The sequence below is a fragment of the Podarcis melisellensis genome (genome assembly GCF_964234715.1).
Source record: "Podarcis melisellensis genome assembly, chromosome: 2".
In the NCBI taxonomy this organism is placed as follows: Eukaryota; Metazoa; Chordata; class Lepidosauria; order Squamata; family Lacertidae; genus Podarcis; species Podarcis melisellensis.
This window is the reverse complement of record NC_138529.1, coordinates 14,345,863-14,364,067: the sequence shown is the minus strand read 5'-3', so window position 1 is coordinate 14,364,067 and position 18,205 is coordinate 14,345,863. Positions and strand designations below refer to the sequence as shown.

General features: G+C 48.9%; 1 protein-coding gene and 1 long non-coding RNA gene across 2 annotated transcripts in view; one reads left to right on the top strand and one right to left on the bottom strand.

Annotated features, from left to right (window-relative positions):
- Positions 1 to 12,077, top strand: part of TAMALIN (trafficking regulator and scaffold protein tamalin) — a 40,608-nt gene extending 28,531 nt beyond the window's left edge. Inside the window, exons 4-8 of the mRNA XM_081899076.1 lie at positions 851 to 953; positions 5,347 to 5,440; positions 5,563 to 5,629; positions 7,998 to 8,064; positions 9,680 to 12,077. Of these exons, the coding sequence (XP_081755202.1) occupies positions 851 to 953; positions 5,347 to 5,440; positions 5,563 to 5,629; positions 7,998 to 8,064; positions 9,680 to 10,149 (801 nt within the window). The 3' untranslated portion in view covers positions 10,150 to 12,077. The remainder of the gene's footprint in view (positions 1 to 850; positions 954 to 5,346; positions 5,441 to 5,562; positions 5,630 to 7,997; positions 8,065 to 9,679) is intronic.
- Positions 1 to 18,205, bottom strand: part of LOC309363033 — a 71,678-nt gene that overhangs the window by 17,136 nt on the left and 36,337 nt on the right. The gene's annotated exons all lie outside the window — the stretch shown is intronic.

Below are 18,205 nucleotides of genomic sequence, written 5' to 3'. Positions count from 1 at the left end.
GGGTTGCGGCGCTCATCTCGCTTTATTGGCCGAGGGAGCCGGTGTACAGCTTCCAGGTCATGTGGCCAGCATGACTAAGCCGCTTCTGGCAAACCAGAGCAGCGCACGGAAATGCCGTTTACCTTCCCGCCAGAGCGGTACCTATTTATCTACTTGCCCTTTCGAACTGCTAGGTTGGCAGGAGCAGGGACCGAGCAACGGGAGCTCACCCCGTCGCGGGGATTCGAACCACTGACTTTCTGATCGGCAAGTCCTAGGCTCTGTGGTTTAACCCACAGCGCCACCCATGTCCCTAGAATGGCAACTGGGAATTCCTTTTTTGGTAACTGCAACGTTGGTTCAAGAAAACATTTAGTGCCTAGCTTATATATCTGACTTTCTAACGCTGGCAAGGGGAGGTTTTGTCTTATTGTTTGCACCCCTTCAGCAAAGTGGCAAGAGAAACGGAGCCCCTTCCATTTCTCCTCCCGCTTGGCTGAAGGGGCGCTGCGCAGCTCTCCCTCTCTGCTGAAGCCGGGAGAGTCTTGCTCTCCCGGCTTCAGCAAAAAGAACCTGAAGCCTCCAGAGCGAGGAGGGAGCGCTCCCTCTGCGCTTCGGAGGCTTTGCGTTGCTATTGCTGAAGCCAAGAAGCCTGCATTCGCTCCATAAGACGCACACACATTTCCCCTTAATTTTTAGAGGGGGAAAAGTGCGTCCTATAGAGCGAAAAATACGGTACGTTTTAGAGAAGCATTATCCCTATTGCATCTCTAACAGTTAAGCTACGGTGGAACTTGCACATTATTTGGGTGGCTGCGGTCTGACCTCATTTTAAAAACCAACCAACTCTTGTTTCCTCTGCTCCTTTCAGACCTACGGGCTCCACCACCAGAACACAAAACGGGTGGAGATGTTCACCTTCGTATGCCGTGTGCATGATGATAGCCCGGCCCAGGTAGCTGGCTTGAAACCAGGTAAGAGATGTCACGCTTTAGCGTCTTGAACCTAATGGACTACTTGTGAGTTTTCACCCTTGTAAAAACTGACTTGCTTTCAAGCGTGGCGGGCTGGAGAACTAAGCAAATAAAACTCTTATCTGTGTGGTGTTTGATCAAAAGTCAATGTGTCTAGGTCAGGGGTAGGCAACCTAAGGCCCGGGGGCCGGATGCAGCCCAATCGCCTTCTCTATCCAGCCCGCGGACGGTCCAGGAATCAGTGTGTTTTTACATGAATCAAGGAAGTTTTTAATATTTAATGCTGTACTGTTTTTAACACTTGATTGGGAGCCGCCCAGAGTGGCTGGGGAAACTCAGCCAGATGGGCGGGGTATAAATAAATTATTATTATTATTATTATTATTATTATTATTATTATTATTATTATTATTATTTATTAGTATTTTGGTTAAAATGCATCTCTGGGTTATTTGTGGGGCATAGGAATTTGTTCATTTTTTTTTCCAAAATATAGTCCGGCCCCCCCACATGGTCTGAGGGACGGTGGACCGACCCCCTGCTGAAAAAGGTTGCTGACCCCTGGTCTAGGTAGCTTCTTGAGAAATAAATAGAAGGCAAGAGACCTGGCGTCCACTGGAAATCTCAATGCATATTCCATAGCTCCTTTATGTGGGGTGGAGCATGTTTTCCTTTTTTTTTTTTTTTTTCCTATTCTCTTTTTTTTTAAAATTTTTATTCATTTTAAACAGTATAAAAAACAGAATAGACGACAAAATAGAAAAAGAAAAAGAAAAACATACAAAACAAACATACATGACTTCCCCAAACCTTCCCATCACTGCACCCTTATTTTTTAAATTAGCTTTAAGCAATCCTTCTTTCAATTTTAAAAAACACAACTTTCTTTAAATTCTCTTAAGTTTAGATTTTAACAGCTATAAATTCTCTAATTTCATGGCCCTTGACATCTTCTCATTCCAAAATTTTACAAAAATTCTTAAGATACACTTTAAATTTTTTCCAGTCCTCTTCCACCGTCTCTCTCCTCTGGTCGCGGATTCTGCCAGTCATCTCTGCTAGTCCCATATATTCAATCACCTTGATCTGCCATTCTTCCAGAGTAGGTAACTCTTGAGTCTTCCAATACTTTGCTAGAAGAATTCTTGCTGCCGTGGTTGCATACATGAAAAAAGTTCTATCTTTCTTTGGAATCGTTTGATCGACCATGCCCAGGAGAAAGGCCTCCGGCTTCTTTACAAATGTCCACTTTAGGACCTTCTTAATTTCATTATAGATCATTTCCCAGTAGGCCTTAATTCTTGGACAGGTCCACCAAAGATGATAAAAAGTTCCTTCACATTCATTACACTTCCAGCACTTGTTATTGGGCAGATGATATATCTTTGCTAACTTGACTGGGGTCATGTACCACCTATAGATCATTTTCATTATGTTCTCTTTTAAGGCACTACATGCCGTAAATTTGATGCCTGTGGTCCATAACTGTTCCCAGTCTGCAAACATAATATCATGTCCGATATCCTGTGCCCACTTAATCATTGCTGACTTTACTGTTTCATCTTGAGTGTTCCATTTCAGCAACAAATTATACATTTTAGACAAATTCTTAGTATTGGATTCCAATAGCTCTGTTTCTAACTTTGACCTCTCCTTCTGAAATCCTAGTCTCCTGTCTTGCTTAAATGTCTCATTAATCTGATGATAATGTAACCAGTCTCGAACTTTAGATTTTAATTTCTCAAAGCTCTGTAATTTAGGCTTTTCACCATCGTATTCTATAATTTCATAATATTTTGGCCAATCTGATTCCATATTAAGTTTTTTTACCGCCTTGGCTTCCATGGGTGACAACCACCTGGGGGTTTTATTTTCCAACAAATCCTTATAGCGAATCCACACGTTATATAGTGCCTTCCTGACAATGTGGTTTTTAAAGCCTCTATGAACCTTTACCTTGTCATACCACAAATATGCATGCCAGCCGAAGTTGTTATCATATCCCTCCAAATCCAAGACATCTGTATTCTCAAGAAGTAGCCATTGTTTCAGCCAGCAGAATGCTGCTGCCTCATAGTAAAGTCTTAAGTCCGGCAGAGCAAAGCCCCCTCTATCCTTTGAATCAGTTAAAATCTTAAATTTTATTCTGGGTTTTTTGCCCTGCCAGACAAATTTAGATATATCTTTCTGCCACTTCTTGAAACAGTCCATCTTGTCCAAAATTTGTAGTGTCTGGAACAAAAACAACAATCTCGGCAATACGTTCATCTTAATAACAGCAATTCGGCCTAACAAGGAGAGTCTTAGTCTAGACCAAATGTCAAGATCTTTCTTCACTTCCAACCAACATTTCTCATAATTGTCCTTAAACAGATTCATATTCTTAGATGTTAAATTCACCCCCAGATATTTCACTTTTTTTGTGGAGCATGTTTTCCCCCCTCCCCCAAATTTCAGAAGTTTTGGCAGTTCTAGATACGCTGCAGAAGTCCTAATGCAGGGTTTCCCAAACTTGGGTCTCCAGCTGTTTTTGGACTACAACTCCCATCATCCCTGAGCACTGTTCCTGCTAGCTAGGGATGATGGGAGTTGTAGTCCAAAAACAGCTGGGAGACCCAAGTTTGGGGAACGCTGGCTGGTGGGTCAAGGGCTGTGCCTGGTTTCAGGTTCTGGAGGGCCCTTGTGATTTGCCTTTTCTCCCCACGCTCTGCATTTCTGTCGAAGGCGCGCTGATTCGCTTCTTGCAGGGGCAGGTTCAAAGCCGTCGGCAGCCCCATAAGACAGCAGGCTGAAGAGGGAGGCACAGCCAAGGACAACACATGTGACTTTCCTCTCTATAATGAGCCCAGCTACTCTGCTCCCCAGAGAGCTGATGTTGTGTTCGCAGGGTCACGTTGGCAGCAGGTGGAGTGGTAAGCTCAGGTGCTTCGCAGGGCTGAGCTGTGCTAGCATTCTTCCCTCTCCTTCCTTCCCGTTAACTCCGAGGGTGTCTTTTACCCTTCTCTGCACTGCAGATGATTTTCAAAGGGCACATACATAGATCCAGGGTTCTGTGTGTGTACGACCTTCCACAAAAGTGCTGCTGAATGCGATAGATTAAAGGTAAAGGGGACCCCTGGCCATTAGGTCCAGTCGTGACCAACTCTGGGGTTGTGGCGCTCATCTTGCCTTATTGACCGAGGGAGCCGGCATACAGCTTCCGGGTCATGTGGCCAGCATGACTAAGCCGCTTCTGGCGAACCAGAGCAGTGCACGAAAATGCCGTTTACCTTCCCGCTGGAGCGGTACCTATTTATCTACTTGCACTGGTGTGTTTTCAGACTGCTAGGTTGGCAGGAGCAGGGACCAAGCAAGGGGAGCAGCTACCAAATTAAGAATCTGTCCTCCGATTATTATTTTAAGAAGGTGGCATTTCTGTAGCCCTGAAGACGGCAGCATGATGCGTGAAAGTACCGTATTTTTTCCGTGTTAAAGACGAGGTTTTTTTAAACTATCATGTTAAAATTTGGGGCTTGTCTTATACACGGATAGTGCATCTGGGGGACATGTTATATGTTGCTTCTGGGACTCTGCGGTGATTGGGTGTGTTATTGGTGGCTACAGCAAGGGCTGGGCTTGATTGGCTGTCAGTGCAGCATCTGGGCGCGTGAGGTGACAGTGGATTGCTGACCTTTGTGAAGACGCGTGCGAGTGGCAGCCTAGGTCAGGCGGGTGAGCGGTTTTCCGCAATCCCCCCTAAAAGAAAAATCTCAGCAACTCTGGGCATTTCCCATTTTCTAAATTTTTACTCCCCCAAAATAGGGGGCATCTTATACACAGAAAAACACGGTATGTGAGCAATACCTGGTGAAATCTGAAGCTGCAGAAATTGCAGTATCTCCCCCATTGTCTTGGCTTAGGCGTCTCTTCTCTTTAACAGGGCTCCTTGGCCCATGACTTAGTAGAGCAGAACAAATTAAGCAAGAGAAGCAATGGTGCCCATTTGCATAACTTCTACAGGTCACAAGCTTCTGTTTACATCACTGAGTTTCCTGTCTTGGTGCACTAGCACAGCAGTAACCAACGGGGTGATCGCTAGATGCTATTGGACTACAGCTCCCATCATCTTTGCTTGCTGGCCATGCAGGCTACAGCTGATGGGATTTATAATCACAGAGTTCCAATAGACTCCCGTGGGTCGTCCATCCCCCTGCAATGCAGGAATCTCAACACGTGGTCCCCCATCCAGTTTGTAACCAGACCAGACCCTGCTTAGCTTTGCAAAAAGTGCTAGCAGTTAGCACGTACAGCCCAGCCCAGATCCTCTAATGCCAAAGGGAGCCAGGGGTCTCTTGTCCTTCCCTTTGCAGGCTTTGGAAATGACAGCGGCCTCTCTGGCTTTTTGTTAACGCAGGGGATACGATCACAGGCGTGAACGGGCTCAATGTGGAGGGGATCCGACACCGTGAGATTGTGGAGATCATCAAAGCGTCTGGGAACGTGCTCAGGTGAGTGTGTGGGAGATTATTTGGGGGGAAGGGCCAGCCGACCCAGAAGGCATTGCTTGTCCACAGGGGTGGCAAAACTGTCCCTAACCAGCCGCCACTAATCAGATTCTTGTCCTGTCCAGGTTAGAGACCTTGTACGGCACTTCCATCCGCAGGGCAGAGCTGGAAGCCCGTTTGCAGTACCTCAAGGTGAGTGACGTGTGCTGGTCCCGGGGGGTTACCGTGCGGCGTGGTCCGAGTCCAATCTGAGGTCAAGGGTGCGGTATGGAGGCAGTCCGTCAAAGCTGAAGCTGCGTCCAAGGCAGGGAGCCGGGTGAGGTCAGGAATTCTGGCAGAAGAGCAGGACAGGGTGCAGGCAGGAACAGGCTACCAACAATGTTGCTCCCGCAACCTGCGACTGGGGCTGGCTGGCTTTTATCTGCCCCGAGGCATAGGGCAGCCCCGGTCCACAGGTGACTCGCCTCTCATGGCCTGGAGACGAGCACACCTCCTGCGGGAACTTAGTTCCCTCTGCCTCTCTGCCCTGAGCCTCTGCAGCTCAGGAGAGGCTGGAGGGTTACCGGACCCAGAGGCAACCTCAGCTTCCCCTGATGGGGCCGAGAGTGGAGAACCTGCAGGCAGTGGGTCCTCCATCCCCTCAGGAGCCAGAGCAGACTCAGCTGGTGCCTGCACCTGAGGATCCAGCACAGGTGAGGGCCCTTCAGGCTCAAGCCCCAGCCCCGGCTCAGCTGGTTCTGGAGGCAGGGACTCCTGTGCAGGCTGGGATTCCTCAGCTTCAGCCACTGAATCAAGATTCCCAGGCCATCGCATGACATTTCCGTGAAGAACACACAGCAAAACAAATGAAGAAGTGTCAGAACTGGAGATGAGCTTGTTTTTATTGAAATAAGTCAATCAATGCAAACACCTGACTTGTACAACACAATACAAAACAAAATAGTGAAAATACAGGGAGTGCATGCAGCTGAATGGTTTGACTAGGATAAAGTTTGCAAGTTTTTAGAAAAATGTAGTACAGTGGTACCTTGGTTTACAAACGCTTCAGGTTACAGACTCCGCTAACCCGGAAGTAGTACCTCGGGTTAAGAACTTTACCTCAGGATGAGAACAGAAATTGTGCGGCGGCAGCGGGAGGCCCCATTAGCTAAAGTGGTACCTCAGGTTAAGAACGGACCTCTGGAACGAATTAAGTTCGTAACCAGAGGTACCACTGTACTCATCTTAGTCTCTTTTAAGGCGACAGGAAAACTGTTCCCTTGTTGGCTCACATTCTGGTTTCCTAGTAAGGGGCTGGCTGCTGTCACCTAGCAAGGTGGGCTACATCTTTCCTCCTGTCGTTCACCGCAGGAGGAAAGACAGAGCCCACCCTCTGGGTGAAAGCAACTGAGGGTGGGCTGCGTCTTTCCTCCAGGATGAACAACCACCCCACGAGGAAAGTGGCAGCGTGCCCGCTCGGGCAAGGGCAGTCAAACGCATGGAGCGTGACCCAGGCTCTGTGTGTTTTGGCTACCGCTGTCCCCAGCAGAACAAGTCTAAGGGAGCCGCCCGTCTTGCGCAAGCCAGAGGCGAGGTGGGGGCTCCCTTAGACTTCTTCAGCTGGGAAGCACAAAGCCACCAGCCGCGACTCACCTCACAGCCAAGCAGGAGCTGTTTAACGGAGCCCCCATCCCATCGCTGGCAGGACAGAGGCTCCGTAAAACAGCTCAGCTGAGGCAAGGGCAGCCAAGCAGTTGAGGGAGGAACAAGCTGTATTGTGTCTTGTTTCTCCCTCTGCACTGGTATAAGGGGCAGACTGCGATGGCGGTTTCACTCAGTATAGCGCTGGCAAAACCGCTGCAGCTCCTGTGTCCCTCTAGCTCAGGGGTCAGCAAACTTTTTCAGCAGGGGGCCGGTCCCTCAGACCTTGTGGGGGGCCATGAACCAATTCCTATGCCCCACAAATAACCCAGAGATGCATTTTAAATAAAAGCACACGTTCTACTCACGTAAAAACACGCTGGCCCGTCTGCAGGCCAGATTTAGAAGGCATTTTGGGCCGGATCCAGCCCCCAGGCCTTAGTTTGCCTACCCATGCGTCTAGCTTATTTCTCCCTCAGCATGCTGGAGGGAACTGGCAACGCTGGTGGTTTTATTAGCGATATACTGCCTAGAGAAACCACCATCGTGGTCTGTCCCTCATTACCGGTCCCGGGCGATATATCACCCAGGCCTAACATAGCAAGGAGCTGTAGTTTGGTACTGAGAGGCACCTTGATGGCTTTTCCTTTTAACAGCAGCCAGCTGGACCTCTTACATACAATGCCGGGCCAGCGTGGTACCCGGCTGCGAATTAGTATTTTCCAGTGTCTTCTCAAAAAATGGGTCGCTGGGCCTTTGTGGCTGGATAGATGGATCCAGCCATGCCTTCCTCATCCTCAAAGTGGGGGTGAAGCTCTGTAGCCTATGTATACCTGCAAATTAAATGAGCAAGAATCAGACCCAAAGAACCACTTTTAGGCAAGATTAATCAAGCAGATTTTGAAGCACAAATGAATGCTGGCCTCTCTCTCCATTGCAGCAAACCCTCTATGAAAAATGGGGGGAGTATCGGTCGCTGATGGTGCAGGAGCAGCGCTTGGTCCGTGGTGAGTGACAGAGATACATTTACAGGTCTCCTGGGCCAGTCGTCCCTTTTCTGGTACCCTCCAGATGTTGTGCTACAACTCCCATCACCCTGGACCGTTGGTGATGCTGGCTGCAGTGAGTCCCAACAGCACCTGAAAGGTGCCAGGTCAAGGCTGATCTAAACCAGAGTTTCCCAATCTTGGGTCTCCAGCTGTTTTTTGGACTACAACTCCCATCATCCCTAGCTAGCAGGGCCAGTGGTCAGGGATGATGGGAACAGTAGTCCAAAAGCAGCTGGAGACCCAAGATTGGGAAACCCTGAGCTAAACCATTTCACATCTGCAAGGAGGAGAAATGGCTGTTTTGAGTGCACACAAAAAGTGCGCACCGGCCCCTCTCGCCCTCCAGGCTCCGGCAAAAGCAACGTGAAGCCTCCGGAGTGCGGAGGGAGCACAGCCTTTGCGCTTCGGAGGCTTCGCGTTGCTATCGCTGAAGCCAAGGAGCCTGCATTCGCTCCATAGGACGCACACACATTTCCCCTTAATTTTTGGAGGGGGGAAAGTGCGTCCTATAGAGTGAAAAATACGGTACTTTCTCCCATGCTCTCGTTAGTGGCTTTTGAATGGACTGGGCTTTGAAAAAGTTCTTTGACTGTGATGCACATCTGTCATGGCTGCTTCAGCTGAGACTCCTGCATTGCCATAGTCCCTTCCAACTCTGTGATCTGCCCTAACTGTGTCTGGAGGCGGTTGGAGGATGGATGGTGGCTAACAGATTGAGCTTGAATCCTGACAAGGCAGAAGTACTCTTTTGTGGGGGACAGGAAGTGGGCAGGTGTGGAGAACTCTCTGGTCCTGAATGGGGTAACTGTGCCCCTGAAGGACCAGGTGCGCAGCCTGGGAGTCATTTTGGACTCACAGCTGTCCGTGGAGGCACAGGTTAATTCTATGTCCAGGGCAGCTGTTTACCAGCTCCATCTAGTATGCCGACCAAGACCCTATCTGCCCACAGACTCTCTCGCCAGAGTGGTGCATGCTCTAGTTATCTCTTGCTTGGACTACTGCAAGGTGCTGTACGTGGGGCTACCTTTAAAGGTGATCCAGAAACTACAACTAATCCAGATTGCGGCAGCTAGACTGGTGACTGGGAGCGGCCGCCAAGACCACATAACACCGGTCCTGAAAGACCTACATTGGCTCCCAGTATGTTTCCAAGCACAATTCAAAGTGTTGGTGCTGACTTTAAAGCCTTAAACGGCCTCGGCCCAGTATACTTGAAGGAGCGTCTCCAACCCCATCGTTCTGCCCTGACACTGAGGTCCAGCACCGAGGACCTTCTGGTGGTTCCCTCGCTGCGAGAAGCCAAGTTACAGGGAACCAGGCAGAGGGCCTTCTTGGTAGTGGCACCCACCCTGTGGAATGCCCTCCCGTCAGATGTCAAGGAAATAAACAACTATCTGACTTTTAGAAGACATCTGAAGGCAGCCCTGTTTAGGGAAGCTTTTAATGTTTGATGCACTACTGTATTTTAATACTTTGTTGGAAGCTGCCCTGAGTGGCCGGGGAAGCCCAGCCAGATGGGTGGGGTATAAATAAATTATTATTATTATTAACTGGAACCCTTCTTCCCTGCTAGGGATCGTGGTTAAAGACCCCAGCATCTATGACACCCTGGAATCTGTGCGATCCTGCCTGTACGGAACTAGGCTGGCCGGAGGCCCTGCTGCCCCTTTTGGGGTGCTGTTGCCAGGATCGGGGAGCACCTACAGCAGCGTGGGCTGCGTCAGCACCGCCACGGACGAGAGCGAGGATTCTGTGTACCAGACCTGCTTCTTTGACTCTGCCGACTCCCTGGACATTGTCCCCGCAGCCGCCCAGCCCTCGCGCCCGCGCCCAACGCTCACCCGCAGCGCCAGCGTCAAATGCACAAGCAGCAGTCACAGCAGCAATGGAGTTGCGCGGTTCTGGGACAGATCATGCGACCAAAAGAACTCCGCAGCCGCCCCAAGGCCCAGGAAGAGCAAACCGGGGAGCTTCCGCAAGAGACTGCTCAAATTCATCCCTGGGCTGAACCGTTCCCTGGAGGAAGAAGAAAGCCAGTTGTAAAAGGAGATAGTAGCGCACAAGGGCATTTTTTTTTGTGGGGTGGGGAGGGGTGGCCGGCAGTCTCAGCTTTTATAAAGCTGGCTAATTTATTTATTTATTTATTCGGCCAGCAGAGTGGATTCAAGCAGCCCACCGGGTTGGTTCTCGGTGGATTCGAGGCTTCCGATAAGATCCCGAGCGCCAGCAGGTGTTAGGGCTGTGCTTCTCGGGATCCAGATCGTCGGACAGATCTGGTCACGAACCTCGAGGAAAGAAGCAATGGGGGGGAATTAGCTCGGAAGGAAACGCGACAAATTGTCAAGCCAAAGAAGCACGAGTGATCTGGTATTCTTTGTTCCGTGGAAGGATTGTGGGATTTTTTTTTTCAGAGTTAGATTCTTCCACGGAGCAGGGTCAACCGAATCTGTGAATGCTACTCAGTTTGTTCCTTGCTATATTGAAAGGGTTAGGTCAGGTTTCCCAAACTTGGGTCTCTAGTTCTTTTGGGGACTACAAATCCCATCGTCCTGCTAGCTACGGATAATGGGAACTGGAGTCCAAGAACAGCAGGAGGCACAAATTTGAGAAAACCCGTGATTCCTGGAAGGGGGGGGAGAACTGGGAAATGGAGTGCTCCTTCCAGCTCCCAACCAGCCAAGGATTAAAGGTGGGGGGGAGACGACACAACAACTTATTGAGAGTTCAGGGTGGCCTGCAGACTGTGGGCTTTGATTTAGGACCTGGAAGATGTATTAGCAGAAACAGCATGTTGACCCTAGGGCATGAAGTAGCATTTGAGGTATATATAAAAGAGTTAGAGGAGAGCCCAGACCTGGGGGGAAAACGGCTTTTGGTGGGGAGGGGCTTTAAAAAAAGCTGCAGTATGTGGTGTTTGGTGGCAGACCTTGAACAAGGGAAGAACTTGGGCCCAGGGTCTTTCAGCATTAAGTCTCCACATGCCTGTGATATCTGTCAGTGTTGGAGAACTACCAAATTAAATTAGGTAGGCCCTAGTAGCCCCCCCAACCATCTGTGGCAGCAAATATATTGTCACGTACTGCAGTGACTTTTCTAATATCAAAAATCTGGCAGCAGCGTATGGGAATCCCTCTTCCCACCCCGGGGTTCTGTGCAATTGTGGTTTTTCTTTTGAGCTGCTGATCTCTCTCTTTAATCTCAGAGGAGGCCTCTTCCACCGGCCACATCCTGCCTGTCTCGTCACCTCCAGAGGCCGGATTCCTCCTCCAGTACTTTAAAAAAAACAAAGTTGATGCTTTTATACTTTTTGTCTCGATATTTTCTACAGTGGCTATTTAAAGGAGGCGAAGGGCTACTACGGCAAAGGGCTACTACATTCGTTGTTTTGTGTTCTCCCTGTCAGCCACGTTAAAGGCTTTCTCTAGCTACCAGGAAATAAGAGCGAAACGTCCGCTGAGGAACCCCAGTTTGGAGTTTGTTTCGGTTTTAGGCTCCATCTCCTCAGAGCCTTTAAGAGGATTCCTGTTGCTTGGCCTGAACTACAGCTTGCAGGGTCCCTGAGAAATGAAAGCCAGGCTGAGTGAATGTCTTAACAGGGTGGCATTATTCCCGTAAAAGCTTTACTTCTCATTCAAAGCAATGTTCTGGTTATGAAAGCAATCAAAAAGGGAACTTTCTTCTTTTTTTTGAAACTCTAGCTCAACCTTATCTGAGGAAGTAGCTGCAGGAAGGGGGAAGCGGGTGACACGGCGTCAAGAACAGGCAAAGTTGCATATTTGTATCTCAAAAAGAGATGCCAAACCTTTAAGCTACGACAGGCGGTTGCTGTTACTGAGTACACCCAATACTTGCAAAAAAAAAGTGACCCAAGTAAAGGGGAGTGGGCTCTTTTTTACAAACATGCACCCATGGTTTCAGGTGTTTTGCTTGTTCTCTTTTGATAAAACATAGTAAAGACTTTTTGCAATCAAGTTGTGGTGGCGAGTCTCATTTTGCACCAAGTTCTCCGTGGTCTGTCTGAACTAGCTTCCCTGAGAAACTTAACCGTATTTTTTGCTCCATAAGATGCACTTTTTTCCTCCAAAAAAGTAAGGGGAAATGTGAGTGCGCCTTATGGAGCGAATGGCACTTGGCAGAGAGGTAGAGCTGCGCAGCCCCGCTTCAGCGAAGCGGGAGGAGGAACGGAGCCCCTTCTGTTCCTTCTCCCGCTTCACTGAAGGGGCACTGTGCAGCTCTCCCTCTCTGCACACGCCGCTCCTGCGAAGGAGAGGCCCTGCACAGAGAGGGAGAACTGTGCAGCGCCCCTTCAGTGATGCGCCCAGGAGAGGCTGTGCGCTGTTATCCCAGAAGCCAGATCCCTCTTGCTGTTCTGGCTTCTGGGATTCAGAATAATTTTTTCTTGCTTTCCTCCTCCCGAATATAGGTGCGCCTTATGGAGCGAAAAATACAGTATGTTTTCCAGACAGATCTTCAAATTTCATGGATGGCCAAAACAGCAAACAGTTGCTGCTCCCCAAACCTGAGCAGTGCTTGTCAAACTTTTGACAACAGCCAAGCGCAGTTGGGCGTCAAGGGGTGGGAGAAGCAGATGGATCTTTTCTCCTGCTGTCCGAGCTTTTGAGCCATCCCAGCTGGGTGCTGGAGGCCCACCCAAGCCAGTAATTCAGCATTTCCTCAGTACTGCTGAGTCCAAACTTTTGCTTCCCCTGCGGGGTTTGGTTTGTTCCGTGTTCTGAGGCAGGGTGTGCCCCAGCTGCCTTGTTCCGTTCCTGTCCCTTGCGGTCACCCTTAATTGCATAGGGAACTGTCCTGCCTGGCCCAAAATAAACCCAGATCAGAGGCAACTCTTGTTTAACTTTGGAAAGAGCAGGTGCTATGTGGCCTCTCTATGGAAGCATTAATCACCCTTCCCCTTCGGCTAGCTTCTTCTACAGAGTTATAAGGCTGCAGCCGGTTTCTTGACCGGCTTTTAATAATAATAATTTTTATTTATACCCCGCCCTCCCCAACCAAGGGCGGCCTCAGGGCGGCTAACAAGCAATAATAAAAACAAGTTGAATGAATACAACTTAAAAAGATTAAAATACAACATTGAAACAGTAAAATATTAAAATGTTAAAATGCAGCCTCATCACAGGAGGAGAAAGGAAAAGAAAAAAGGGGAGGGAATCAAATTGGCTCCAAGCCAAAGGCCAGGCGGAACAACTCTGTCTTACAGGCCCTGCGGAAAGAAATCAGATCCTCCAGGGCCCTGGTCTCATGAGACAGAGCGTTCCACCAGGCCGGAGCCAGTGTTAAAAAGGCCCTGGCTCTGGTTGAGGCCAATCTAACTTCCTTAGGGCCAGGGACCTCTAGGGTGTTGCTATTTATGGACCGTAAGGTCCTCCGTGGGGCATACCAGGAGAGGCGGTCCCGTAGGTATGAGTGTCCTAGGCCGTGAAGGGCTTTAAAGGTCAAAACCAGCACCTTAAATCTGACCCTGTACTCCACTGGGAGCCAGTGCAACTGGTAAAGCACTGGGTGAATATGCTCCCATGGCAGAGACCCCATGAGGAGCCTCGCTGCAGCATTCTGCACCCGCTGGAGTTTCTGGGACAGCTTCAAGGGCAGCCCCGCATAGATCGAATTACAGTAGTCAAGCCTGGAGGTGACCTTTTGAAATGCTTGTCAGGTCGCGCAACACATAGGAAGGTAATGGTCTCCAAAGTATGTCCTAAGCAGTTTTAGAGCTTTAGACAATTACTCTGAAGTGTGCTCAACTTGAAAAAGATTGCCTTGTCCCTGGAAGCTGTGGGGAAGAGAGAAAAAGGGGTTTCTATGTGAGTGTCTGGAGGCGGTTGAAGGATGGATGCAGGTTAATGGATTTGGGTTAAATCCTGACAAGACAGAAGTACTGTTGGGGGGGGGTACTCCCTGGTCCTGAATGGGGTAACTGTGCCCCTGTGTCATTTTGGACTCACAGCTGTCCATGGAGGCGCAGGTCAAATCTGTGTCCAGGGCGGCTGTCTGCCAGCTCCATCTGGTACGCAGGCTGAGACCCTACCTGCCCACACACTGTCTCGCCAGAGTGGTGCATGCTCTGGTTATCTCCCGCTTGGACTACTGCAATGCGCTCTATGTGGGGCTACCTTTGAAGGTGACTCGGAAACTGCAATTAATCCAGAATGAGGCAGCTAGACTGGTGACTGGGAGTGGCTGCCGAGACCATATAACACCTACATTGAATTGTGCTTGGAAATGTACTGGGAGCCAAAGTGTTGGTGCTGACCTTTAAAGCCCTAAACGGCCTCGGCCCAGTATACCTGAAGGAGTGTCTCCACCCCCATCATTCAGCCTGGACACTGAGGTCCAGCTCCAGGGGCTTCCTGGCAGTTGCGTCACTGCAAGAACTGAGGTTACAGGGAACCAGACAGAGGGCCTTCTCGGTAGTGGCGCCCGCCCTGTGGAACACCCTCCCGTCAGATATCAAGGAAATAAACAACTATCTGACTTTTAGAAGACATCTGAAGGCAGCCCTGTATTAGGAAGTTTGTTTAATGTTTTATTATGTTTTTATATATCTTGGGAGCCACCCAGAGTGGCTGGGGCAAGTCAATCAGATGGACAGGGTACCATTATTATTATTAATTATTATTATTATTATTATTATTATTATTATTATTTATTTGCAGGCTCTTTCACACTTTTGTAACTATCAATTAAAAGGCCAAGCTCCAAGCCCAGGACGAGGGGACTTGTGTCCAGATGCTGTTGGATTACAACTCCCAGCAGCCTAGTCAGTGTCAGGGATGATGGGAATTGCAGTTTAGCGACATCAGGAGGACCAAAGGCTTTCCATCTCTGGTGCAAGCCTGGGTAGATCAGTATGAGCCTTCACCAACATGGTTTCCTGCTGGATGTTTTCAACCACAACCTCCATCAGCTCCAGACAGTGGAGCTGATGGGAGTTACAGTCCCAGGTACCTGTAGGGTACTTATGAGGAACGGCTAAGGGAGCTGGGCATGTTTAGCCTGGAGAAGAGGAGGTTAAGGGGTGATATGATAGCCATGTTCAAATATATAAGAGTATGTCACATAGAGGAGGGAGAAAGGTTGTTTTCTGCTGCTCCAGAGAAGCGGACACAGAGCAATGGACCCAAACTACAAGAAAGAAGATTCCACCTAAACATTAGGAAGAACTTCCTGACAGTAAGAGCTGTTCGACAGTGGAATTTGCTGCCAAGGAGTGTGGTGGAGTCTCCTTCTTTGGAGGTCTTTAAGCAGAGGATGGACAACCATATGTCAGGAGTGCTCCGATGGTGTTTCCTGCTTGGCAGGGGGTTGGACTCGATGGCCCTTGTGGTCTCTTCCAACTCTATGATTCTAGGGCACTGGCTGGTGAAGGCTGCTCTGGAGCCACAATTTCTTGGCCTACCCAGACCTGAAACCAACTGAGGCTGGAACCATTCACATGATACATTTAAAGCACTATGATGCCACTTATGGCATCCCCCAAATAATTATGGGAATTGTAGTTTAAGGGTGCTGAGAATTGTTAGGAGGCTCCTATTGCCCTCACAGAGATCCCATTTCAAGAGTTCCTGGTGAAGAGGAATTGGTGATTAAACCACTATGAGAATTGTAGCTCTGAGGGGAATATGGGTCTCCCAGAACTCACAGCACCCTTAAACTATAGCTCCCAGGATTCTTTGGGGGAAAGCTAGGACGAAAGTGGTGCAGTGCTTTAAATGTGTGGTGAGAAAGAGGCCACCGTTAAACAGGATTGGGTCCCATCACTGCCTAGACACTTGGCCAAATGTCTACTCAAGTTCCATAACAAATATGGAGTCTCAGTGTAGTCAATTAAATACCCTGCCTAAGGGTTATAAGAAAGTGATATAACTCAGCTTGGGCCACATAGGATACAAATGTGATAAAATGGCTCTAGATGAAAAGGGAAGAGTCTCTGATTATAAGATTGCTTCTCCAATACTTCCAGAGCACCAACGGCAAAATGATTATTTGAGTGTGTTTATATAACCTCAGAAGTGCTTATTGCCAGTTTTTTTGGCCCTGTCCACCCATCTGTTCAAGACAGCACGCAGAAAAGGGCAAAAACCACATAAAACACGACTTTGGGAGCTCGTGACAAAAAATGCAGAGAGTCAAAGGGGGAAAGGAAACTTTCCACATCAGCTACACTAATTCTGCTAAATGACAGCAATAAAACTTTATTTAGAAATGCTTAAGAGTTCATTTTAGGGTGAATTTGCCTTAGCCAAAGAATTTCATGCAGAATTAGTACAAAGTTCCACAGTGGCTCTTTTAAACAAATTAACAATGCAACTCCTATGTGTGCCTATGGGAAAGTATTCCCAACTGTGTTCAACAAGGCTACTCCTGAGTTTAGTGCAGTTAGGATTACAGACACCAACGATAGCAGAGAACCATTTTCAAATAATGTCCCTCAGCAGAGCAAAAATGATCTCTCTCGAGAGGGGCATTCCCAGAGGTAGAGAGGGGACTGGTGCTATCTAGCCTTGGGCTAGAACGGCACAGTATCTTGGCAAATGCGACTCCGAGCTTTCAGCGCTGCGGGTTAAACCACAGAGCCTAGGACTTGCCGATCAGAAGGTCGGCGGTTCGAATCCCCGCGACGGGGTGAGCTCCCATTGCTCGGTCCCTGCTCCTGCCAACCTAGCAGTTCGAAAGCACGTCAAAGGGTAAGTAGATAAATAGGTACCGCTCTGGCGGGAAGGTAAACGGTGTTTCCGTGCACTGCTCTGGTTCACCAGAAGCGGCTTAGTCATGCTGGCCACATGACCCAGAAGCTGTACGCTGGCTCCCTCGGCCAGTAAAGCGAGATGAGCACCGCAACCCCAGAGTCGGTCACGAATGGACCGAATGGTCAGGGGTCCCTTTACCTTTACGTGGCCCAGCAGCCTAGCATCTGCTCTGCATAGCAATCACCCCAAGTTCAGCTGCTTGGTAGCTCCTGATCAGGCTTTGAAAGACTCCTGTCTGAAAACCTGTAGGTCCACCTGAGACCCAGGCAGCACAGACCAGGAATGGGGAACCTGTGGCCTTCCCAGTGTTCAGTCGTCAGCTAGCATGGGCCATGCTCCAAGATAAGCAACAACTGGAGAACCAACATGTTCTGCACTTCTAAAATTGACAACCCTAACCTAGATTGTATTAAGACATTGTCTAGTATTCCAAATGCAAAGGCTACTTCTTGCTGTCGTTAGCCGCCCACCTGAGTTGCTGCCACTCTGGGCGGCTCCCAAGAAAATATTAAACATTAAAAGCACAATAAAACCTCAACCATTAAAAACTTCCCTGAACAAGACTGACCAGCTGTCTCCTAAAAGTCAAAGAGTTGTTTCTCTGTTTGACAACTGGTGGGGAGGGCGTTCCACAGGGCAGGCGCCAGCGTGGTGTAGTGGTTAAGAGCTGTGGACTCGTAATCTGGTGAACCGGGTTCGATTCCCCGCTCCTCCACATGCAGCTGCTGGGTGACCTTGGGCCAGTCGCACTTCTCTGAAGTCTCTCAGCCTCACTCACCTCACAGAGTGTTTGTTGTGGGGGAGGAAGGGAAATGAGATTGTTAGCCGCTTTGAGATTCCTTTGGGTAGTGATAAAGCGGGATATCAAATCCAAACTCCTCTTCTTCTACCGAGAAGGCCCTCTGCCTTAACCCCACCCAGGCTTGCCAATCCCCTGGCAATGTCTTCTAGGTCATTCTCCATCCCATGCTTCATTCCAGTTTGGGATCCATGGTGGGTGGGTGGCTAAAACTACACCTGTGAGGTGTTTCTGGAGTCTAGGTGGAAGGGAAGAACTTCCAGCCTTCCTTGTGCAAGAGTGAGTAACATGGGGTTGGGGATATTGCAGACCCTCCAAGTGTCCCTATTTTCCAGGGACAGATTGACAGAAGCCACCTTGGATTCTGATTTGATCCCAGAATGTCCCACTTTTCTTTAGGATGTCCCTATTTCCATTGGGAAAACACTGGAGGGTATGGAGTTGTCCAGCTCCTGAGCCATCTGAAGACAGCCCTGCATGGGGAAGTTTTTGAAAAGTTTTTATTGTGTTTTTATATACAGTGGTACCTCAGGTT